This window comes from Tympanuchus pallidicinctus, unplaced genomic scaffold, assembly GCF_026119805.1.
Source record: "Tympanuchus pallidicinctus isolate F22 unplaced genomic scaffold, pur_lepc_1.0 scaffold52, whole genome shotgun sequence".
Taxonomy (NCBI): domain Eukaryota; kingdom Metazoa; phylum Chordata; class Aves; order Galliformes; family Phasianidae; genus Tympanuchus; species Tympanuchus pallidicinctus.
The window spans coordinates 312,737-337,431 of NW_026294772.1; the positions used below are offsets into that span (position 1 = coordinate 312,737).

At 48.8% G+C, this 24,695-nt stretch overlaps 1 protein-coding gene across 1 annotated transcript; it reads right to left on the reverse strand.

The window, feature by feature from the left end:
- Positions 1 to 228: 228 nt before the first annotated feature.
- LOC128091798 (zinc finger protein 501-like) lies at positions 229 to 10,867 on the reverse strand. Its single transcript, XM_052705149.1, is given in 4 exon segments — positions 229 to 2,445; positions 2,448 to 3,778; positions 3,886 to 3,996; positions 10,639 to 10,867. Coding segments are annotated over 3 exon segments (1,524 nt in total). The 5' UTR covers positions 3,908 to 3,996; positions 10,639 to 10,867; the 3' UTR covers positions 229 to 2,274.
- Positions 10,868 to 24,695: the final 13,828 nt, after the last annotated feature.

Genomic DNA, 24,695 nt, shown 5'->3' on the forward strand with positions numbered 1-24,695 from the left:
TAGATTCCACCTGGTGGTTCATATCATGTCTCTTGGCATAATCATCTGGGTCTTTTTCTCTTAGGACAACACCAGAAAGAACACTGCATACCTATGCAGGTTATCTCTATAAGGATAATCAAGTACAACTACTGCTACAAACAGTTGCTCTACCCAGGTAAAGTCAGGGAGCCAGTGAGTGAACTTATGCTGTATGTCCATGAATCCAAATGTGGATTTTGGTCCATAGCAGTGTCAGCCATACCAGCCCGCCCCTTGATTCTCACCCACAAGCTCTCCACTGCTACACCGCACTCCCCCAGCTGGAGTTCAATACATTCTGGCTGCTCTCTCACATAAAGAGCAACTCCACCACACCGCCTCACCAACCGATCTTTCCTAAAAAGCACACAGGCCTCCATGACAACATTCCAGCCATGAGAGCTGTCCCCCCACATCCCTGTGATGGCAATGAGATTGTGGCCATGCGACCACACGCAGAACTCCAGCTCTTCCTGTTCATTTCCATACTGCACACATTGTGTGCAGACACTCTAGGGAAGCAGCATCCCCCTGCTGCTCTCCATCCCTTCGAACTCCACCCTCATCACCCATCAAGCTCTGTTTTGAGCCTCGAACTACCCGCTCAACCCCAGCAGCCCTCGTTTGGTCCCCTTCCCCCTTGTTACCTAGTTCAAACACCTTTCAGTGAGGCCCACCAGTTCCTGGGCCAGGATACTTTCACCCCTTGCAGACAGGTGAGTTCCATCTGCAGCCGTCATGCCAGGAGCCAAATAAATTGCCCCATGGTCAAAAAAAAAACCCAAAATCTTGTGCCTGCACCAATCTCTAAGCCATTTATTTATGAGGAGGGTTTTTTTGATCCTCTCAGTGTCCTTCCCCACCATTGCAGGGATAGAAGAGAAAACCATCTGCACGCCCACTCCATCAAGTATCCTCCCCAGTCCCTTGAGAGCCCTCAGGCTTCTCTCAGCAGCATCATCACTGCCAACCTGAACTACCAATAAGGCATAGTAACCAGATGGGCGAATAAGCCCAGGAAGCTTTCTAGAGATATCCCTGACCCGTGCCCTAGGGAGGAGGCAGCACACTTCCCTATAGGTGAGGTCAGGCAGACATACTGGGCCCTCAGTTCCTTTTAGAAGGGAGTTACTTACAATATCACCCTCCTTTCTTTACTGGAGGAGGCAGTCTTCAAGCGTGGAGCTGACTGCCTCTCCTTAGAAAAGCTTGGAGGCTGTCTCTCCACCTCATTCTCAGCCACCTCACCCTTCAGTTTCAGGGCTTCAAACCTATTAGAGGCACCTGAGGAACCGAGGCAGGTTGGGATGAGTGCTGCCTGACTTGCTGAGGTGGGACCTGTTGCCATTCCTTCTCTCTTCTCAAGTTTGCTCTCTCAGTTTGACCATGGCAAGGGAGAGGGTCCACTATAGTTTGGGGGTTGCAATCTCTGCTCCTTTCTCACAGAGAGTCACACCACCAGTCCATCTCCCTCTCACATTCTCTAACGGTTCTTAACCTCTCCACCTCCTCCCTAAGCTCCACCACCAGGCTGAGCAGCTCCTCCACCTGCTCACACCTCGCACAGGCGGCATCCTTCCCCTCCTCCCTCAGGAGCAGCATGCTCAGGCAAACACAGGCAGCACATTCATAGGGGATGTGTTCCAAACTGGTATCCACTGGTGTGTGATGAGCCCCCAGCTCTGGACATACTTCTTCCAGCAATCAAGGTGCTCATAGGGCTCTCTCCTGTGTTGGTTTATTGGGGTCTACTAAAAGTTAAGCTCCAGCTGAAGCTCTTCCTGCGTTCCCTGCAGAGTGAATTCTTGGTCCAGCTGAGGTTTAATCTGGATCCTCATCTGTTGACCCACAGCAGATGAGTTTCTCTGGAGTGAGAAGAAATGACTTCTTCAGACAATTCCCTGCACACAGACCTGGCAGAAATGTGCTTCTGATCCACCTGCCATAATCGCTGGATTCTCCTTTGCATGTCCACTTGCCCATATTGCTCTCTTTCTGCTGGAGACAGGGCAATTCCCCCGGAAGGAATGAGGAACATGATTGGCTTTGGCTCCAGAGCTCTTCCTCTGCTCAAGCGATTTGTGAAGGTTTCATCATCGTGCAAATCCACAAGCAAGGAACAAGGTTGGGGTTCCAGCTGAAGACCTTCTCACATTCGTGGCACTAGCAGGCTCTATCTCTTGTGTGGACGTGCTTGTAGGTAAGGAGGCTGGAACTGCTTCTGAAGCTTCTCACAAACTCAGGGCACTTCTGTCATCTGTCTCCTCTGTGGATGCGCCTGTAGGAGTTGAGTTTACGACTGCTTCTAAAGCCTTCCCAACACTCAGAGTACTTGCAAGGTCTCTCTCCTGTGTGGGCGTGCTGCTGATCTCTGAGATTGGAACTGCTTTCGAAGTTCTTCCCACACTCAGGGCACTTGTAGGGTCTTTCTCCCCTGTGTGGATGCGCTGGTGGCGGATGAGGTGGGAACTGCTTTTGAAGTTCTTTGAGCAGTCAGGACACTTAAAGGCTCTCTCTCCCGTGTGGATGAGCTGGTGGTAGATAAGGTGGGAACTGCTTTTAAAGCTCTTTGGACACTGTGGACACTTAAAAGGTCTCTCTCCTGTGTGGATGCGATGATGGATTGTCAGGTTGGAACTCCTTCTGAAGCTCTTCCCACACTCGGGGCACTTATAGGGTCTCTCTCCTGTGTGGATGCTCTGGTGGTAGATGAGGTCAGAACTGCTTTTGAAGCTCTCCTCACACTCTGGGCATTTAAAGGGTCTCTCTCCTGTGTGGATGTGCTGGTGGCGGATGAGGTTGGAACTGCTTTTGAAGCTCTTTCCACACACAGAGCACTTGAACGGTCTTTCTCCTGTGTGGATGCGCTGGTGGCTCTTCAAATGAGAACTGCTTTTGTAGCCTTTCCCACAGCTGAGGCACTTGTAGGGTCTGTCTCCTGTGTGGATGCGCTGGTGGATCATGAGGTGGGAGCACTGCCGGAAGCTCTTCTCACACACAGGGCACTTGTAAGGTTTGTCACCTGTGTGGATGCGCTGGTGGATTGCAAGGTCAGAACTGCTTCTGAAGATCTTTGGACACTCAGGACACTTAAAAGCTCTCTCCCCAGTGTGGATGCGCTGGTGGTAGATGAGGTCAGAACGGCTTTTGAAGCTCTTGCCACACTCGGGACACTTAAAGGGTCTCTCTCCTGTGTGGGTGTGCTGGTGGGAAAGGAGTTTAGAACTGCTTTTGAAGCTCTTCCCACACTGTTGACACTTGTAGGGTCTGTCTTCCGAGTGCATGCGCTGGTGGGAATGAAGATCTGAACTGAAGTTCTTCTCACCCTTGGGGCAATTATCAAGTTTCTCTGATGTGTGGACGCACTGGTGGATATGCAAGTTGCAACTTTTTATGTAGCTCCTGTCACATTCATGGCATTTAAAGTGTCTGCCTCCTGCATGGATGTGCTGCTGGTTAACACTGTCAGAATAAGTTTGAAAGCTTTTCTCACTCCCATCACATGGATTTTGACTTTTCTTATGGCACACTTCCTTGCTCACTGAGTCTTTACATTGCTTCTGACCTGTGCTGCAGCCTAGGTGTTTCCTTGCTCTCTTTCCTGGACAGTTTCCCAGTGGCTTCTTGATGTGCTCTCCTTGCTCCACACCCCCTTGGACATCCTTCCTGGCTTTTCCAATAGGGACGCTAACACACTGCCTCTGGGCCATGCCACTGTTCTGCAGATCTTCCTTCATAGTTGTGATACCATCACCTGCTGGATGACAGAGGAAATTCAGAAATACCACATGGTGCCAAAATATTTCCCAGTCAGAGATGGCTTTTGCCAGCCCCAGCCTCCTCCTTCCACCCCCCCCCCCTCACCTGCGCTGAGCTCTCCTGCCATGTCCTCCAAGGTGTGCACATCTGGGATCCAGGGTTCATCCTTTCCTTCCAGCAGGGAGATCTCCACAGGCTTGGGAGCTGGAAGTGACACTTAAATGACAGAAACAGGGCAGATGAGAGAACGTTCATGACTCTGGCAGAGCTGCTCATCCAACAATGTTATCATATGTCCCTCTCAACTCCGAAACCACAATTTGGGCCTGAATGACACCTGGTCAACACATACAGGCTTCCTTTGGAGCCCAGCACACCTTTCATGTCTCTGAAAATTATGCAGGGACATTTTCATTAAAATTCCCTTTAGGATATTCTGTTTATTTTTTTTCCAAAATGCTCAATGCCCAAGGGTTCAAAAAGGTTTGAACCAAAGGAAATTGACACTGAAAGGCACAAAATGCTACAAACAGTAACCTGGGAGCTGTCTGGTTGCTGGAGTTGGTGGCAACACACGATCACAGAATCATAGAATTGCTCAGGTTGGAAAAGACCTCAAAGATCAAGTCCAACCATAACCTAACCATACTACCGAAACTCTAACAACCCTCTGCTAAATCATGTCCCTGAGCACCACGTCCAGATGGTCTGTAAACACATCCAGGGATGGTGACTCAACCACCTCCCTGGGCAGCCCATTCCAGTGCTTAAAAACCCTCTCTGTAAAGAAGTTTTTCCTGATATCTGACCTAAACTTGCCCTGGCGCAACTTAAAGCCATTTCCTCCCTTCCTGTCACCAGTAAGAAGAGATGAGCCCCGCTCTGCTGCAATGACCTTTCAGATACTGAAAGAGAGCAGTAAGGTCTCCCCTCAGCCTCCTTTTCCCCTGACTAAACATCCCAGGTTCCTTCAGCCTCTCCTCACAGGCCATATTCTCCAAGCCCTTCACAGCCTTGTTGCCCTTCTTTGGACCTCCTCCAGCACCTCCACATCCTTTCTGTACTGAGGTGCCCAAAACTGAACACAGCACTCGAGGTGAGGCCTCACCAGTCCTGAGTACAGGACAGGATCACTTCCCTGGCCCTGCTCACCACACCATTCCTGATACAAGCCAGGATGCCATTGGCCTTCTTGACCACCTAGGCACACTGCTGGCTCATATTCAGCCCACTGTCCATCAGCACACCAAGGTCCATTTCCATCAGGCAGCTTTTCAGCCACTCCTCCCCAAGCCCGTAGGGTTACCTGGGGTTGTTGTGACCAAAATGCAGGACCTGACACTTGGCCCTGTTAAAACTCATGCAGTTTACCCTGGCCCATTGATTAGGGTCTATCCAGGTCGCTCTGTAGTGCCTTTCTCCCTCAGGCAGATCAACAACCCCTCCCAACCTGGTGTCATCTGCAAACTTACTGAGGATGCACTCAATCTACTCATCAAGATTGTTAATAAAGATGTTAAATGGAAGCAACCCCAGTACCGAGCCCTGGAGGACACTGCTCATGACAGGTTGCCAACTGGATTTAACTCCACTGACCACAAGTCTTTGGGCCTGGCCACCCAGCCAGCGTTTCACCCAGCAGAGCGTACGCCCATCAAACCATGGGCAGCCAGCTTCTCCACGAGGATATTGTGGGGGACAGCGTCAAAGGCTTTACTGAAGTCCAGGTAGACCACATCAACAGCCTTACCTTCATCCAATCAATACAGCAAAACAAAGGGCTGTTTGCAGGGAGCCAATCATCCCCGCCTGGCTCAGGCCTGTTTGCCAGCAGTGACTCAACCTCAGGAAAATTTGCTGATTCAGAACCTCAGTGAGTGGCAAAGAGTTTTCTCTAGCCTTTGTGAGCCTTGCTAGGAGTGTATCTTAGAGTGATTGTGCACACAGGATCCCTTAGATACAAACCATTGACCTACTCTGGGACTAGGAATGGATCCAGCCTCACTGCAGCTCCTTACCCCCATGGTTCAAGGAGTTTACTACGGTACCTGTGTGTTCAACACTAACCACTACACCACAAAAAAGTGTGCCCAGCCATCTCCAATCTTAAATCACTATAGCATATCTATATTATATGAACACGTAGATCCCCATTTCACCCTTAAGAGTATATAGTGTAGTTCTATCCATCCCTGATAAACTGGATATCTGCAAAGAAATCTTCCAAAGTGGAGTAATGAAGCATGGGGAAACCATTACTTTTACCCATTCCCAGAGTCCTGACTTATAATCAGCCTCCAGGCATTATCTTTAGTCTAACTGTAGCATTCCAGAAATGAGAAATCAGTGATGGAAATCCCACTAGGGCTTGGGAAGCTCAGCATGCAATTCAGGCAGCAAAGACTTAAGATTACTAATGTAAAAGAAACAAAGTATTGTGGCCCAAATTGCCAAAGCAAATTTCTGGCTCCTGGATGAGAAATTCATGTCACCCACTTTCTCCACAATTATAAATACTCAAGAGAAATATTTGGGGTTTTGATATTTTAAACACATGACCTGGTGCCAGCTTCAAATACCGATGCCAAAAAGGCAGTATACTTTGCACAGCCTCTGCCCTCCTTGAAACAAAAACTACTGCAGTACTCCAGTACCACATTTCTGCCATGGCATGGGGTGGAATTGCTGAAGTTACAGCAGATCTGGAAAGAAAAACTTTCTGTCACCCACAACTTTTTATGCCATACACACCAAGCACCGTAATCAAAGGAACTTCTACCAAACTGGTGGGGCAAGCAGCAGCAGCCACTTAATATCCAGCTCAGCTACATTTAAAGAAACTGTACAGTGACATATGTATGGGGAAAGGGACTGTTATCTTCAGCCCAAGCAGTGAAGTGAGTTGACACAATATATAAAGGACAGCCTGTGCCAACAGTGTCTTTTAATTTACTGGAAGCAGGACTAAAGAGGACTGCCCTCCCAGAATCCACTGCAGAAAATCCGCTAGGAAATGGTATGCTCACCCAACAGGACGTGCAGGAAAGGATGTTGATAATGGAAGAGCAATCTGAACGCACCCCCTTCCGCCCCTCCTCACACTCAGGCACAGGCACTCAGGCACAACAACAACAACAACACGGTCTTTTGGGTTTCACCCACTGAAAAGAGAGAATGACAGCACAGTTGAACCAGCCTGTGATGATCAAATCACCACCTACTGAGGCTGTGCTTATGATTTTAACTACACCTTGCAGCCTATTTATTGATCCATAGTGGTGCTAAGCATAAAATGATGGTATAATGGATTTATCTTCTTTTTAACGGGTGCCACCTGAGAAGCAGGAGAAGGGTGACCTGATTTGCAAATCCCCTTGATTAGAGTTAGGTGAATCGACACTCTTAATTCAAACATAATCATCAAATTTAATGAGATTCTCTGTACAACAATAATCTTAGAAGTATTGTCAGTCTTTCAATTATATTTATCTAAACTGTGCAGCTAAAGTATGCAACTTTATAGGAAATCCAAATAAAGACTGTGATACTTAACAACTTTACAAGGGGAAAATAAAGATAAAGAGAGAGGGGGACACGATAGGACAAAGACAAAAAAAAAAAGCATTGTGGGAATACAAGAAAAACTGAACAGAGCAGCAGCTGTGGAGCAAGATAAGCAGCATGAGAACCAAAGACACCTGTAGCAAAAGAATGTCTCACGGCTCTGACTGGAGAAGTGCCTGCGTGAACGGTTGAAGAGTGTTTTGCAGAATGTTCTGCTGACATGTATAAATAGAATAGTGCTTAAGAATAAAGCAGACTAACAGCTTTTAACCACACTGGTGTGCTGCTGTGTCTCCAGCACGTCCTGAGAGTCCAGAGATTTCCCCCAGAGCACCTGTCTGGGTGCCAGTGTTGGTGCAGCCAACCGGGCTGTAAGAGAACTTGACCAGAAGCTACAAATGGAAGCCTCAAAGTCCCTCCTCCAGTTTCTCTCACACATCTTTTTATGCCTGCTAGATTTACAAAGTCTGCAGTCAACAACTCTCCTTGAACAGGGGAGTTTTGGCCAGAGCAAGGCTGTACTATGCACAGTGGGCTCCCTTCTCCTTGGTCTACCACACGGAATAACCTGTTCTGAATCCCCTACCAAGGTGATTCTCCACTCTTTCACAGCCTCTAAATTAGCCAAAAAGGGTGACGCTCATAATCCAGTTAAAAAAAGATTTGCTTGCCCATCCTAAGGATCAGGGCTTGCCAAATGCTCCAAAAGGAGGGATTTCCAGGTAGAGATCCCTCCCTTGTGGCTGCTAGCCCCTCAGTGTGGTGAACTGCTTCCTCCTGTGCTCCCAGTGCTGGCTGTGTTCCTTCCCCAGGTGCTCAGTCGCTGCTTCAGGCCATGACTGAGCAACTGCCATACAACACAGAAAAGAGGTGCAGGGTATCACACAAGAGGAAGATGGCAAATAGCTGAGAGGAAGATTTGAGGGTTGCTCTCTTTTTATTTTTCTAGTTCTGAATAGTTTTAGAGACACTGAAGAGAGTAGGCCTGGTGGACAGGAATGAAGAAATTGTACTTCTCCAGAGCACAGAAATCAGAGAGATGATAATAAGAAGAGAGAAGAGAGTGAGAGACAGAGGAATAAGGAGAGGAAGACAGAAAGATGGATAGCATCCACTCTTGGATCCAGCACTGGAATTTTCAGTCTTGGATGGAGGGTTGTGTATATTTCTATTATGATCGAATAAATTATGGATAACACTTTTTCATCCATTTAGCTCTATTCCACAGCTCTGCTTCCATCTAGTACCTATGAACTCTCTGTCCTGCTCCAAATCCAAATCAACTTTTAAAATTGACTGTATCCTGGTACAAAGAGGGGTTGAATGAAATGTACCAACTGCAAATGGCATTGACTTTGATTATCAATTATAGGAGGACTGAAAGTAGGAAAGGGCTGACCCTTCAAATGGAAATGGGCAGTTAACCATTCCTGTAGGTAAACTCTTATCAGTAGAATCAGAGGGAATGCGATCCTACATTTCTTACCCACAAAACAAATGTATATACAGAGAAGGCATGCTAGCCCTGTGAGTGAACTACTCAGCACTCATCTCTATGAGGACTTGCAATAAATATCTCACGCCTGTGTGCACACCAACCTAGAGCACCTGAATTTTGGGACAGCAGCAGTAACATTATCAGGGACTGGGACATCAGTATGAACACAGTATTTCTATCCGTTATCCTGCAGAGTGCAGAATCATCTTGGTGGGGAATTCCAAACAAGGTACCCCTGGAAAGCTGAAGTTCCCCATGAGAACAAAGGCTAGTGATCGCACAACTCCTGCCAGCTGCTCATAGAATGCCTCATCTGTCTCTTCATCCTGGTCTGGCATTCTGTAATGGACCCCCACCTGGATGTCCACCTTGGTCTTCACCCTGACCCTGACCTGCAGGGACTCAACCTTACCACCCCCAGCCCCGAGCCCTGTGATATCAAACTGTTCTCTACCAGAGAGCCACACCACCACACCTCCTTTCTTGCCTACACTTTTTGAAGAGTTTATACAGCCACTCATTGCACTCCAGTTGTAAGAGTGATGTCGCCATGTTTCAGTAGTGACAATTAAGTCACGGTCTGCACGCCACAAGATGGCTTCCAGCTCCTCGTGCTTGTTGGCCACACTGTGTGCACTGGTGCAGATGCATTTCAGTTGAGCCACTGGCCTCACCTCCAGCCCTAACATTGTTCCCCAGACTCATCGCTAGCATGCCTCATTTCATCCCCTTTCCCCTTCATACTTAGTTTAAAGCCTTCTCAACAAGCTCTGCCGGCTCCTGGGCTGTGATCCTTTTCTCCCTTTGAGACACATGGGACCCATCTGCAGCCATCAGACCAGGTGCACAGTAAACCAGTAAACTGCCTTATTGTCAAAAAAAAACAAAAAAAAAACCACCAAGGTTGCAGCAGTGGTACCAGCCTCGCAGCTACATATTTATCACAAGTATTTTTCCAGTCCTCTCAGTATCCCTCACTGCCATTGAAGACACAGAGAACACCATCTGTAGTCCCACTCCGTCCACTAACCATCTGAACTCACAGTAGTCCCTTATGACAGCCCTAAGGCTTCTGTCAGCAAGTACATCACTGCCAGCCTGAGCTGTCAGTAAAGGACAATGACAGGAAGGGTGAACCAGGCCAGAAAATTTTCTGGTGCTGTCTGTGTCCTGGGCCCTGGGGAGGCAGCACACTTCCCCACTAGGAATGCACAGGGTTAATGCTCCCCCCCCCATACACCTTTTTTTTTTTTTTTTTTTTTTTTTTTTTTTTTTTTTTTTTTTTTTTAAGTTATTACTATATTTTAAACAAGTAATTACTCTGCTGTTGGAGACTTGTTGGCAGGTTTTTATTTTGTTTTGGTTTTGTACCCATTCCACAATGGTTAACGCTGACTGCCAATTCTCTTCTGTCCAGCTCTGCCCCTCTGTGGTCAGGCAGGCCTTCCTGCCTTTTAATGGCTCTGACAGAAGGGAGCAGTCAAAGCCAGTCTGAACCCACGAAGCCATGACCATCTGCTAGAGAATTCAGAGTCAGCTGATTAAGTGTCCTTCCTTGCCTGAGGAAACCCACACTCAGTGCTGCTGTACTCGCAGAAAGTGCTCTCGCTGCCAATTCAAACGCCTCACCCCATCAGGCGGGCTGCGAGGAAGGTCAACCTTCTTACGCTCTCAACGAGCACCCGCCTGCTCAACCGGGCCTTCCGTGCCGGCTGGGCCCGCTGTCCCGCACACCCCGCGTAACCTCACTCAAGACGGTCAGCGATGGAACACGCGGCGCCAGGTGCTGAACTCACCCCGCCAGCTCCGCTGGAGGAGCTCAGCCCCGCGCACGGCCCGGCTCCCGACCTGAACCGCGGCCTCGCACGCTCTACCGGGAAGAGACGGCCGCCGTTCTCCCGGACTCGGTACCGACGCCCGGAGCAACCAGTTCAGTCCAGCCCCACGCCGCCGGAAGTCGCGCAGGCGTGGGGCAGATACTTCCGGTCAGGGCTGCCCCGTCTGCCGGAAGCCGCGCAGCCGTGAGGGAGAGCACTTCCGGTCGGGCTGTCCGGCTGCGGTGCTGCTGCGCGGGCGCTCCCACGGGAGGCGGGGGGGAGCAGATGCCCTTCGCTGCTGTGAAGAAAATTGCTGCTCCAGGCGGCTCGCTCAGTCATCTTCACCCCATAAAGAGGCAGCGGGGAGTCTTCAGCTTTCTTTATCACAGAATTGAGGGGTTGTAAGGGACCTGCAGAGATCATCCAGTCCAACCCCCCTGCAAAGCAGGCCCCCTGCAGCAGGCTGCGCAGGTGGGCGAGCGAGTGGGTCTGAAATCTCACCAGAGAAGGAGAATCCACAGCCTCCCTGGGCAGCCTGTTCCAGTGCTCCGTCACCTCGCTGTAAAGAAGTTCCTACGCGTGTTGGTGCAGAACCTCCTGTGCTCCCGTTTGTGGCTGTTTCCCCCTGTCCTGTCTCCACCAACCACAAGGTTGGCCATGTGGTTTGGACAAGGTTGGACATTGGCCATGTCCCTTTGCCTCCCACGCTTAAGATATTGTAAATGTGAATCAGATCACCTCTGAGTCTTCTTTTCTCAAGCCTGAACAGAACCAGGTCACCCAGCCTTTCCTCATAGGGGAGATGCTCCAAGCCCTTTATCATCTTTGTGGCCGCCTGCTGGATTCTAGATCCCTGTCTGTTTTGTACTGGGGAGCCCAGAACTGGATGCAGTGCTCCAGGTCAGGGGAGAGCAGAGGGGGAGGATCACATCCCTTGTCCTGCTGGCCACACTCCTTTCAATGCACCCCAGAATCCCACTGGCCTTCTTGGCCACCAGGGCACACTCCTGGCTCGTGGCCAACCTGTAGACCACCAGAACACCAGGACCTTCTCTGCAGAGCTCTTATCCAGCACATCATTCCCCAACCTGTACTGATACTTACGGTTATTCCTTCCCAGTTACAACACTCTACAGTTACTTTTGTTAAACCTCATTTGGTTTCTTGCTGCTCAGCTCTCCAGTCTGTCCAGGTCTTGCTGAATGGTAGCACAGCCTTCTGGTGTGCTTATATGAATAAAGGAACAGTCCTCTGGGGCACAGTGCTGTGGGGGCTCTCTGCCACTCTGTTATCCCTGTTCCTCAGCACTACACAGACCTTCCCCCATTTCCTTTTGGTTGAGGTTCTCAGAGTTCAGTTCACACTCATCTCAATGCGCCCATCAGCCACCCCCTGGTAGGTACCCCCTTTTCTTTCCTTTGTTCATACATCCTTGATAATATGGGTTCAATGTTTGCTGTTTTGCCCAACTGGATCTACCTTTGTATCCCATAAAGTCCCTCCCTCTTTGTTCTGCCCAGCAAATAAGATTTCCAAGCAGGTGCTCAGCTAGCATCTCCTGCCATATATCTGCAACTTTAAGTCTCTTATCTGCAAACTATTAAGTCTCTTTAACTCGTTTTTCTTCTCAGATCTTATTTTGCAAGGACATTTTATCCTTTCTTCTTTTATCTCAGTCATAACACTGCTTTCTGGCAGTAAATACGTTTGGGAACAAATATTTTCGGGATGAAGCACAGGAAGTGTAACATTTCACCCAAAAGCTCCGATGAGCACCTTGAGAACTCCCTAAGAATTGATACCACTTTTGCTGAGCCGGACTGACACATCAGTTTCACAAAACAAAGTCCACAGAACAGTTACCCATTCTACACATCCTGTGCATCTATCCTGACCATTCCACCAGGTATGAATCAGGATTGTATGCTGTCCTGCTTCATGCTCATGCGGCAGTAAAAATGAATCAAACCCTTGTGAAAGCAGCTCCTGAGCAAAGCAGTGCAAGTAATCCAGTGGAAATCAGTAAGTCAGAGACAGAGTGGAACCCACTCAGCAGTCAAAAATCTTTTTTTAAACAACCAAAGCAGAGAGGCTGGCTTATGTCGTCGATTATAACGTGGAGTTGTGGTTGTAGGGGCACTTAATTAGCCTCGAGCGGGACTGACATGAGAACATTTGTAGGAGTCTGCCCAAGAATGTATTAAACATTCATTATCAGAAATCAGATACATTATCAGGTTATCAGGAGTAGTCAGCATGGGTTCACCAGGGGGAGGTCGTGCTTAACCAACCTGGTGGCCTTCTGTGATGTTGTCTCTGGCTGGGTGGATGAGGGGAGAGCAGTGGATGTAGTCTACCTTGATTTCAGCAAGGCTTTTGATATTGTCTCCCACGACATCCTTATAACAAAGCTGAGGAAGTGTGGGATGGATGAGTGGACAGTGAGGTGGGTTGAGAACTGGCTGACTGGCAGAGCGCAGACGGTCGTTGTTGGTGGTGCAGAGTCTGGTTGGAGGCCTGTAACCAGTGGTATTCCTCAGGGGTCGGTGCTGGGTCCGGTCTTGTTCAACATCTTCATCAGTGACCTTGATGAGGGGATGGTGGCCACCCTCAGCAAATTTGCTGATGATACGAAGTTGGGAGGATTGGCTGACAGCCTGAAGGCCGTGCTGCCATTCAGCGAGAGCTGGACAGGCTGGAGAGCTGGGCAGAAAAAAAATGGATGAGGTTTAACAAAAGCAAGTGTAGAGTCTTGCATCTGGGGAGGAATAATTGCATGCACCGGTACAGGTTGGGGGATGAACTGCTGGAGAGGAGCTCTGTGGAGAGGGACCTGGGTGTCCTGGTTTACAACAGGTCGGCCATGAGCCAGCAGTGTGCCCTTGTGGCCAAGAGGGCCAGTGGCATCCTGGGGCACATTAAAAAGAGCGTGGCCAGCAGGTCGAGGGAGGTGATCCTTCCCCTCTGCTCTGCCCTGATGAGGCCTCATCTGGAGCTCTGCGTCCAGTTCTGGGCTCCCCAGTACAAAAAAGACAAGGATCTCTTGGAAAGAGTCCAGCGGAGGGCCACCAAGATGGTGAGGGGCCTGGAGCATCTCTGCTATGAGGAAAGGCTGAGTGAACTGGGTCTGTTCAGCCTTGAGAAAAGAAGGCTGAGAGGGGACCTGATCCAGGTCTATCAGTATCTGAGGTGTGGGGGGCAGAATGGCGAGGCTGGACTCTTTTCAATGGTGAGTGGAGACAGGACAAGGGGAAACGGCTGAAAACTGCAGCACAGGAAGTTCTGCACCAATGTGCACAAGAACTTCTTTACAGTGAGGGTGACGGAGCACTGGAACAGGCTGCCCAGGGAGGTGGTGGAGTCTCCTTCTCTGGAGATGTTCATGACCTGCCTGGATGCCGACCTGTGCGACCTGCTGTAGGGAACCTGCTTTGGCAGGGGGTTGGACTCGATGATCTCTGGAGGTCCCTTCCAACCCCTACAATTCTGTGATGCTGTGAAACAGCACTAATTTTTCTGACCAGGAGCGCTGTCTTTGTCTGTACGTGCAGTTGTCACCACAAAAGGAAGCAAAGATGCTCTAGAGAAACTTTAATTAGCTTAATTAGCGTGAGAAAACATGCATTTGAGTGGAGATCTGACCACGTAATGAGCGGCCACCTTGGGCTGATGGGCTGGCACCTGGATTCTGAGCACTATTCTCTGTAACTGTTACACAACCAAAAGAAAGCAACCAATCAACGATGTGCTTCAGCACATCAGGCACAACCCGACCCCTGCTGAGGAACAGAGGGGTTAAGCACTGGGTTTAAACTGAGCTCCGGGCAAGGAGGTGCCCGGCCAGGGAAACAGACTGGGAGTCTGGGCTCTTCTAGGATGCTCTGTGTGGAGAAAGGCTGTGGAGGAGCTCACTGATCCCCATCGAACAGCAGACCCGGGAGGGGAATCCTGTGAAGAGAGCCTGGCTGGAAGCCATCCAGGCAGCACTGTGGCAGCAGGAGATGCACCAGGGCCATCCTGCAGCTGGGTCTGGGTCGAGAACACTTTGCATCCTCTGCTCTACGCGACTCCAAGAAGCCGGGCTGCCTGCAACAGAGATGAGAGCAGATCCATGCCCAAGGTAAGTGTCCCCCATTGCTCATGCAGAGAAGCTTTAACCCATTCTCTGATGCTTTGTGAGACTGCCTCCATGCTCAAGAATGCTTTTCTGCCCACCAGGAATGCTTTTTCTGCAGCACCAGGAGGGGAGAGGGGAACAGCAAAAGGTTGTTCAGAACCAGCACTGCTTTACTCCAGGTGGGATCCCGGTCCCGGCTCCATCTCAAGCCCAGCACAACAGGTTTGCTGGGCCAGTGTTGTAGCCCAGGCTGGGAACCGAGGGACACAGGAAGGAGTCGGAGCTGAGAAACGAGGAAGCGAGCAGTGGAGGTCAGCGTGCTCTGCTGACTTTTTGGCTTTCTAGTACAGCACAGCTGGGGCTGCATTTCTTCTCCTCCCTCGAGGCCATGCGAGACACAGGATGACCTTGCTCATGATCATGCATGCTCATGCATGCAATCCTCTGCATGCATGGACTCCTGTAAGCTTTGAAATACTTCCTACCTCCTTCCTGCTTTTGAGTTTGTAAAGCCTCCAAGGAGGGAATTCCCATTTCCCTCCCTGCTCCCTGCCAGGCCTCTATTTTCCTTAGAGGATCCAGCAGGCAAGATGGACCTCTAGCGGCCCTTGTAAGATTACCTTATGTTCAGCTAGTGCTTGGCTTGGTTGCTCACTTGTTTTGAGGCTTGTGCTACCCTCTGAACTATAGGACTGGGGTTTCTTTGTTGTTCAAACCCTTCCCAGCGTTTTTGTTGAGGATTTCCTTTTATCTCCAGTTCTGTTCTGTGCACATGCACACTGCATTTCTCCTTGCATTTGAATCCCAGGGACAGAGAGAACTTCAGTGCAGTGGTTTAACTGCAGCAGGGAGCTCAGCACGTCGCCCAGAGCTGTGCTGTGTCACTGGCAGAGCTAAGTTCCTCTCTTTCTGTTTTTCATAATTGTACGCATTAGATCACTTAGCAATAAAGAAATCTGAATTGAATTTCTAAGAACAGATCTTTCCTAATGTGCAGCATCCTTACTTTGCCTATCCTAGTTCCAAAGGTATACTAATCAGAAGAGGAAGTCCATAGAGTGTATGTCCTCTGATAAATGAGAAGGGAGAACTGGAAACAGCAGATACTGAGGAGGTTGTGGTACTCCACAAGTTCTTTGCCTTGGCCTCCACTGGCAGCCATGCTTCCCTTCTCTCTCCAGTCCCTTACCTTATAAGTGAGGGTGTTGAGGGCACAAAATCCTCCGACTGTAAGCAAAGAACAAATCTGAGCTGATGAGACTGAACGTGTACTAGGCTATAAGGTCTTCCCAGGAACTCACTGATGTAGCAGTCAAGACAGCCTCCATCATAGCTGAAATGTTATGGCTGTCAGGTGAAGTCCTCAGTGGCTGGGAAAAGGGAAAAAAGAATCCCATTTTTAAGAAGGGTAAACAAAGACCCAGTAAACTACAGGCCTCTGAGATCACCTCTGTGCCTGGGAATACCATGGAAAATATCCGCCTGGGGGCTATCTTGAGGCACACGCAAGACAAGGAGAAGATCCTAGACATGGATTCACCAAATGCCGATCGTGCCTGACCAAACTGGTGGCTTTCCACGATGAAATGAAAGCACTGGTAGTCAGTGGAGAGCTGACTGAAGTCACCTACCTGGACTTGTGCAAGGCTTTGATATGGTCTCACTCCGCATCCTAATCTCTAATTTGGAGATACGTGGATTTGAAAAGTGGATAAGTAGCTGGCTGTATGATTGCAGCCTGAGGGCTGTGGTCAGCAGCTCTGTGTCCAGGTGAAGGCTAACGATAAGTGGTATCCCTCAGGGTTCCATCTTGTGACTGCTGTTTTTAATGTCTTTGTTAGGGACCGAATAAATTCTTCACTATGGGGGCTATCAGGCACAGGAACAGGTCCCCCAGAAAGGTTTTAGATTGCCCCATCTTTTGAGGCATTCAGGGACAGGGTGGATGTGGCTCTGGGCAACCTGATTTACTGTGTGACAGCCCTTCCCATGGGGGAATGATCTTTAATATCCCTCCAACCTAAACCAGTCTATGATTCTCGGAATCTAACTCGGTTCAGTTGGTCAATTTAGGACCCAAATAAATATCTGTACAAACATGCCAAGGCACCCTAACACAAGTGCATGTGGCTGGCAGTGATCACACAGGATGGATCCCACTCACAGTGCAGGGGGGAAGGATGAGGAGAAGTCTGAAGTTCTCATTGTCTTTTCTACGTCTGCAACTGCGTGAGCTTTAACAACAAGAGCCGAGTGCTGCTTTTCGACTACAGAAACCCCAGGCGTCGTTACTACAGGCTCGGAGCAGAGCGGCTGTAAAGCTGCACGGAGGAAAAGGGTCTGGGGGTGCCGGTGACAGCCTGCAGTGCCCTCCGGTGGCCAAGGAGCCCAATGGCAGCCTGAAACGGGGCAGTCAGGAGCGGGGATGTGATCGTCGCTGTGATTTGCCAGTGGCCCCACGGGATCTAAATTGCTAGCAGTTGTCTTTGTCCCTGTAGCTGCAGCCCAGCCGCTCCTACAAGAAGACGTGGAGGCCCTGGAGTGTATCCAGAGAGGGGCAACAAAGCTGTGAGGGGTCTGGAGCACAAGACGTACAGGGAGTGGGTGAGGGAGCTGGGATGGATCAGTCTGGAGAAGAGGAGACTCAGGGGAGACCTTCTCGCTCCCTCCAGCTACTTGGAGGGATTTTATAGTGAGATGGGACCTCTTCTCCCAGGTAAATAGCAACAGAACTACAGGGAATGGCCTCACATTGCAACGTGGGAGGTTCAGATTGGATATTAAGAAAAGTTTCTCCTCAGAAAGGTGGCGAGGCATTGGCACAGGCTGCCCAGGGAAGCGGTGGAGTCTCTGGAGGTGCGTAAGGAAAGGGTGACGGTGGTACTTCAGGACAGGGTTTGTTGGGCAATGTTGGTGGTAGTGGATGGTTAGACCGGATAAGCTTAGCAGTTTTTCCAACCTTAATGATTCCTTGATTCTCCGCTCGGTACCTTACATTCACAGGAGTAGCATTGTATATACTGTGAATCTTTCTAAAGTGCAGAAAGTTATTGTGAGCTGTGTCTGTTCTATAATTGGCTCTGGAGCATCATTCTCCAATTGATGTGGACGAGGGTGTCCCTTAAGGAGATATGCATAGGCAGGAAAAGCAGTTGCTCAACATCCAACACCGCATGGACGATGTGACTGCCCACCTCTGTCTGCTTAATGCCACCTGGCACTTGCATCGCTTTTCCTTACATCAAACTTCTCTACTCAAGTCTGCACTGAATGTTTGAGATCCTTTGTAGCAGCTGCCACCTGCTCTCCTCAGAGAACATGGATGCAGAAGGGTTTTTCCTATGTTTAAACAAAGAACAGTAAAGCATAACCAGGTAACCAAGAAATAGAAGAAACAGAACGTACTCCTCGGCTGTATGCCTGCACTGAAGTTCACCTTCCCAACAGATAACTGTACAGGAAATATTTTACATACATAGATAGGAAATGATAAATATTAATAAGAAAGGCATATTAATTAAGCAGTAAGCTGGCTAAGGACATGGCGAGACAAACTGCTAAGGACAGACAAACATTAACTCCCTGAAACTCAAAGCAAGAACTGAACCGATTAAAAGGGCTGTAAATGATCAGAGATTAAGGGGAGAGGAAATTGGGATAACAATAGACAGTACAAAGGTTGAGACAGGCAGCTGGAAAGGTGCCTTCCAACATGTCAGCCTAATCAGGACAGGTGGAAATACCTGTAAAATGAGGGCAGTTACATGCACAGAATGAGAGAGTGTTGTCAATGCAAGAACAGTGAAAGATTGGTATTTCTTTCCATGCAGTGAATACCCATCCTGAAAGGTCACGTTTTCTTGTGATAGAAATTCCACTTATAGTGTAGGTGTTTTACTGACAGGATTGAACCAGGGCAGCTGATGAGGAGGTGCTGAGTGTTTGAAAAACACTGAAGATGACGTCAGATTTTCAAACGGAGCTCCACTGTGTGAACACGAGCAGCCAGTGCCATCTCAAGAGGCCCTGGTGTTCCTGAGGTGCCTGCCTGGGACTAACAGCTGTCAGAGAGAACCTGCAGGAGACCAGGGCCCTTTGGGAACTGCAGATGGAGCCTGCAAGAAGAGCCCCAAGGGATCTAAATTGCTAGCAGTTGTCTTTGTCCCTGTAGCTGCAGCCCAGCCCAGCACACTAAATCCTCTCCCCCACAACAAAACGGTGGATCCTTGGGGATGATCCACAGCTGAAGTGACCACTGGGAATCCAAGAAACTTTCTGATTCTTAGTAGATATCCAGATAGCCATGAAACATCCTGGATTATCTGTGGCAAACTCAGACTGAAAGAGTTGAGTGCAGGTCATGCTGTGGTAGAATCCATTGTTTTGGCAGAACGTCTCTTTTCAGCTTCAGGGAAGTTAAGGGGAACAGTGTGAAAAGATCCATCCTCTGAGTGAGGGAAAATAAAATTTATTGTGCTATAGTGGCAGAAGGCAAACATTACTGGACTGTGCCTCAATTTACTAAAAGCTGTCTAATCCATTTAATCCATGAGCAAAAACAAACAGTCTTAGCAGAGTGAAGGACATTGATTTGTGACATAACATGAGGAAGACAGTGGATTGCTGGTGTAAAACTGTCATGCTTGTGCCATGACCAATGCTGATTATGCTGGCGTAAAAGCCTCAGGCCAGCACCAATGTGCTGAAAGCCCATGGGAATGACTGCAGATTGACTTTGCAAGACCTCAGTCCACGACTGAGGTCGTGCTGGAGCTCAAAACAAGAAATGCATGTTGGTATTAGTAGTTCCTTTTTACAACAGGGCAAAAGCCATTTATCCCTTCACAGAGGCCAGTGCTGAGGAACCAAAGGCTCTGCAATATCGTTTGTATAACTCTATGTGTAGAGAAAATGGCTTTGATCCAAAAAGCTAATAGTGCAGAGAGTTTATAGGAAAGGCAGAATGCAAGAACAGCAAAACGACGCATCAGTGACAATGAGCTTGTCTTTCTCTGTTTCTTTCAAATATGTTTTTTTCTCCTTCAGCACTGATTGCCATATTGTAGGAAGGATTGAAGGAAATAAAAAGCTAACTATATTAGAATTATTTGGGAAGAAAATGAATGTAAGCAACCTCAAAAAACACTTCTTTATTTTTTGCATAAGCTTGACTTAGTAAAAGGTCCCCTTTTCTGTATGTTTGAAACAACGGATACACCAGGAAATTTTGGCTGACCTCGCCAGATCACAGCCTTTTGAAGGATCACTAATTGCAAGAGAGAAAGATTGTGGTGGACTACATTAAGGGGAAAATGAAAAAGCTTTTTTAGGGTTGTAAAGCACCAGGACTACAGCACCCTATTATGACTTCAATTTAAATGGACTGGGTGCCCTGCCACTGGCTTGGAGGGTGGGTAGAAGGCAAGGCCAAGCGAGGAGGAATTGAAGGAAGAATGGAGGGAGGGATGGAGGGAAGAAGAGATAGAGGGAGAGGGAAGCAGAGGGCAGGGGCTGCAGCTGCCCCATAGGGAGACTGAATGCAGGAGGGACTGAATGCATCTAAACGGCACCAGAAAGAGTCAGAAATTGTTCTGAGGGCTACAGAGGACACTGAGTGCTATCTCTGGTGGGCTGTCCCCCCCAGTGTCACTCAGTGCCATCTCTTTGACTTCAGTACTGTGTTCAACCCACTGGATATTACATCGTGGAATAATGGAGTTACTGCAGGAATAATGGGGCACACATGGACAAAGGGACAGAGGGACTGATGGATGCAAGAATAGAGGGACACACAGACACAGGAGCTTTGCTGGGGTTGTTTATTGGTGTTTTTTTAATGGGAAAATGGGCTGTGTTGTTTCGAAGATCTGATGGAGACATGCAGGGATGATCAAGTCCTTATGGAACACAGTGGGGCCAGCACAGGGTTCACACCAATGTTTCATCCTGAAAGTCAAAGAGCAGGTGGTGACCTTACGGTCACTTTGTTCGGTCTGTATGGCACCAGAACCCTTTGTGTTCTTTGGGTGACCTTATGGGTCCTTATGGTGCCACGACAACCACTTGCACCTTACAGGCATGGCGCTGTTCTTCTTGGATCCTTTTTGATCCCCTCCACACCTCCCAGTCCAGAGAGATTTGGGGTCCCACCACAGCCCAGCAGCCTGCAGGATACAGGGGTCCCCCAGTGTCACTCACCTTGATAGGAAGATCCACAACCACAGGCAGCTCCAGCACCACGGGGGGATGGGGATCGGAGTTCTGCTTCCCTTGTAGCAACTTAAGCTGTGGTGGGAGAAATGAGGAGATCCCGGTGGGCACCAAAATCTCCTAAAAAACCGCTGAGGAACTGGGGCTCCCCAAATGGGAGGCACCTCCTGAGGACACCACAGTACTCACCCCTATCTCAAGAGCTCCGCTTGCTCCCACCTCTAAGTCATCCAGGAGCTGGGGAAGGAGAATGAGGGACAGTTTGGGTCAGAGTTAATAGGAAGGCGTATGGCAGTGGGTGATGCCTTCGCAACAACCCCATATGGCCTTCCCTTGGTCTTAAAGGGAAAATCCCAACTGGTTCCCACAGACCCAATTTCTTCCACATGTCATATGGAGTCCTTGGAATGTGGGGATCTGGGCTTGGGGTAGAGACCAGAAGGTGGAGACCCAAAGAAGGAAACAAGGGGACCCAAGGAGAGGGGACAGAGGGGACCTAAAGAGGAAACCCAAAGAAAGGAAATCAGTAGGACTCACAAAGAGGAAACCAAGTGAACCCAGGGACCCAAAGAGAAGGAACCAAAGGAACCCAAAGAGAGGAAACAAGGGGACTGAGAGCAGGAAGGGAGACCTAAAGAGCAGGAAGTGAGGGAACACAAGGAGAAAGTGGTTGCGAGCCATCCCGTTACCAAGAACCCATCTACCTGTGCCTGGAGGCACGTGGAGGCGAGGAGCAGGAGCACGATGACAGCAGCCGCTTTCATCTTCCACTGTGTGCTGAAAGCTGGGTGAGGCTGCAAGAAGCCAGGGCTGCATTTATCCTCTTGGGACCCCCCTCAAGTTCCAAAATGCCCCTGGGCTTGGCAGAGTCCCCTGGCACAGGCTGAGCCTGGCATGCAGCCAGCCCTTGCCTTGGCTCCAGGGCATGGGAAGGAGCCAGGGATCAGGGGACGGGCACTGAGTACTGGGAACCCAACGGCACCGAGCCCCAAAGGGAGGAATCCTAATATTATGCCAGAATCCTAGAATCCTAATGTCCTAGAATCCCTAGGAATCCTAGGAGAACTGAATTTGGAGAAAGACCTCTAAGAACATCAAGCCCAACCATGGACGTGCCATGCCATTGTCCCCACACCTACTCCCCGGCGCCATGAGCCCGGCGCCCAGCAGGGTGACATGTTGCAGATATGGTGACATGTCACAGGTGTGGGTTTAGTGGTGGAACTGGCAGTGCTGAGTCAATGGTTGGATGACCTGATCTAGACCTAGGTCTTTTCTAGCTTAAAAGATGCCATGATTCCATGCTCAGCTGCTGGCTGAGCAGCCTGAGAACCTTGGACTCCATCCCACTTTACTTATCAACATTCTGCTGTTACTAAGAACTTGGTATTTCTTTTTAGGTATCATCAAACCAGCAAAGAGGGTTTTCCTAAGTGGAACCTTTAATGTGAAGTTACTACCAAGTATCACCCACCTGCTTTGCCTTTATATTAAAAACAGTCTTCACCTCACCAAAGTGTGATGTCAGTCTGTATTTAAATACAGCAAATAACGTAGCACTGATAAGCTCCCTGACAAACACTGCAGAGCAGAAGCAGCCCAGAGGAAACTCTTCCAGCTGACCGCTCTCTGGGCAGTTTCCAAAGCAAACATCCAAGTGATCTTTTCAGAGCACAGCAGCTCTCTTATTTATGGGAAATGTCCCACGAGGCTGTGACCAGCTATCCATTCTGCCAGACATCACACTTAAAATTGGCGCTTTTCCTTGAGGAACCGTTGAGTCATTTATAGCTCTAAGCCATTTATCAGTGTTTTATTGTTTCTTTCCATCTGTCACTTTCTTTCAAGCCATGACAGGAGTCTGGATCATCACAGGAACAAAACCAGTAAGACATCTTTCGTTCTGCTGAAACTCAGGCACATAGCCAGTGAGTCCAAAGCCCAACATGAAGTTTTGGTTGCCTGACTGCGTGTCCTAAGGACAAAGCAGCACTGCTGACATTTCAGATACATGGTGCAGATTTCTGGATGGTGACTCCTGATGTTGGTTATGTAAAGAGAGCAGAAAATACATGGCGTTTCCTGATGAGACTGTAGGGGTCCTGTCACACCTAAATGATTCCTTGACTTTATGTTTCTACGATACTCTGATGCTGTGGTTCTATGAGTCATTTTGTTCATTCTATGAGTCTATGACCCTACGATTCCGAGATGTCATAGATCTAAAAGTCCTGGTCTTTGGATTTCGCAGCAATGAATGAAAGGGAAACCCAGCTGCCACTGCCAGATTTTCATTCACTCCTGATCTCCCGCTTGGCAACAAGGGCGCTTAGTGGGCGCTGCCACAGACACGTGTCTTTGTTTCCCTGTGTTCTGATGTCCCTGTCACCCACCTGCTTCCAAGTGTCCCCCTGTCCTCGTATCACCATGATGCCCCCATATTGCCACTGTCTTCATATCTCCGTTATATCTTTGTGTCCCCATGATGTCCTCACATCACCACGATGTCCCCGTATCACCGTGATGTCCCCACTGTCCATGTCCCCACTGGCCTCCCTGCTAGGCAGGGGGGTTGGAACTACATGATCCTTGAGGTCCCTTCCAACCCAGGTGATTCTGTGATTCTCCCATCTCTCAGTGTCCCCAGATGTCACGTTCCTAGGGCCCCAAGGGATCAGTCTCTCACCTTGGTGCCTCACAGGACTTGAGAGGACTCTGGCATACCTACATGGACAAATCCTTGATACAGGGACAGCCTCATCTCTAGGTGGCCCTGGAAGACAGAAGGCATGTCCCAGATGCTCAATTTGGTGGCTTTGGAGCTTGGTGCCATTGGGTTCCCAGCACTCAATGCCTGTCCCCTTCCATCCACGGCTCCTTCCCATTCCCTGGAGCCGAGGTATGAACCGCCTGCAAACCAGGCTCAGGCTGTGCCAGGGGACTCTGGCAAGCCCAGGGACATTTGGGAAGTTATTCAAGAGTTAATTGACTATGGCTGAAAAAAGGACCTGGGCTTGTGGTGGTTAGCCTTGCTCCCAACCCCTCTTCTTGGGGTAGCAGCAGTTCTGTGCTTGGCAACGTGCTGCTAGAAGGTGCAGTAAGTGAACGTTTCATTAGGAAACTTCAGTGGTTGATATTTGAGTAAAGATGCCATAAATTAAGACCTGAAAGGAAAAAAAGATTGATTCTTGAGATTAAAGAATTTCAAGTAGGTATGTATTTTTTTCTTTATAAGAATACACCATTTGTTATCCTGAGACTTACTGGGTTTCAGAATCCAAGCTGAGAGAAAGGCAAGCTACGGGAAAGAAATTTACACTAATTGGTCTTTAATCAAGAGGCAAGGAACTTGTGAATAAATTCTAGCAAGTACCACGTGTAACAAAATGTACCCTAAGAACAATGTCAGCCCATTAACGTTCTGTGGAGAGTCTAAGAGTGAAGGAGTGGTGTTAGGTTTTTACCTTTTGTAAACGTACTCACCTCTGTGCATTTGTCGGTGTAGCACAGGTGAGCTGGACACTTGCTCAGCACTATCATTTGTACATTTCAAAGAAGTGTTTTGGTTTTTTTTTTAAATGACATCTGAAAACTGAAGGTCTTTTGGTGCAGAAGTGGGTTGTATTTCTTCTCGTATAGTCCTTTTGATGCGTGTGTTACTGTAATGGATCGAAAGAGAGCACAGAGCCTTCTGAATATTGGTACTAAG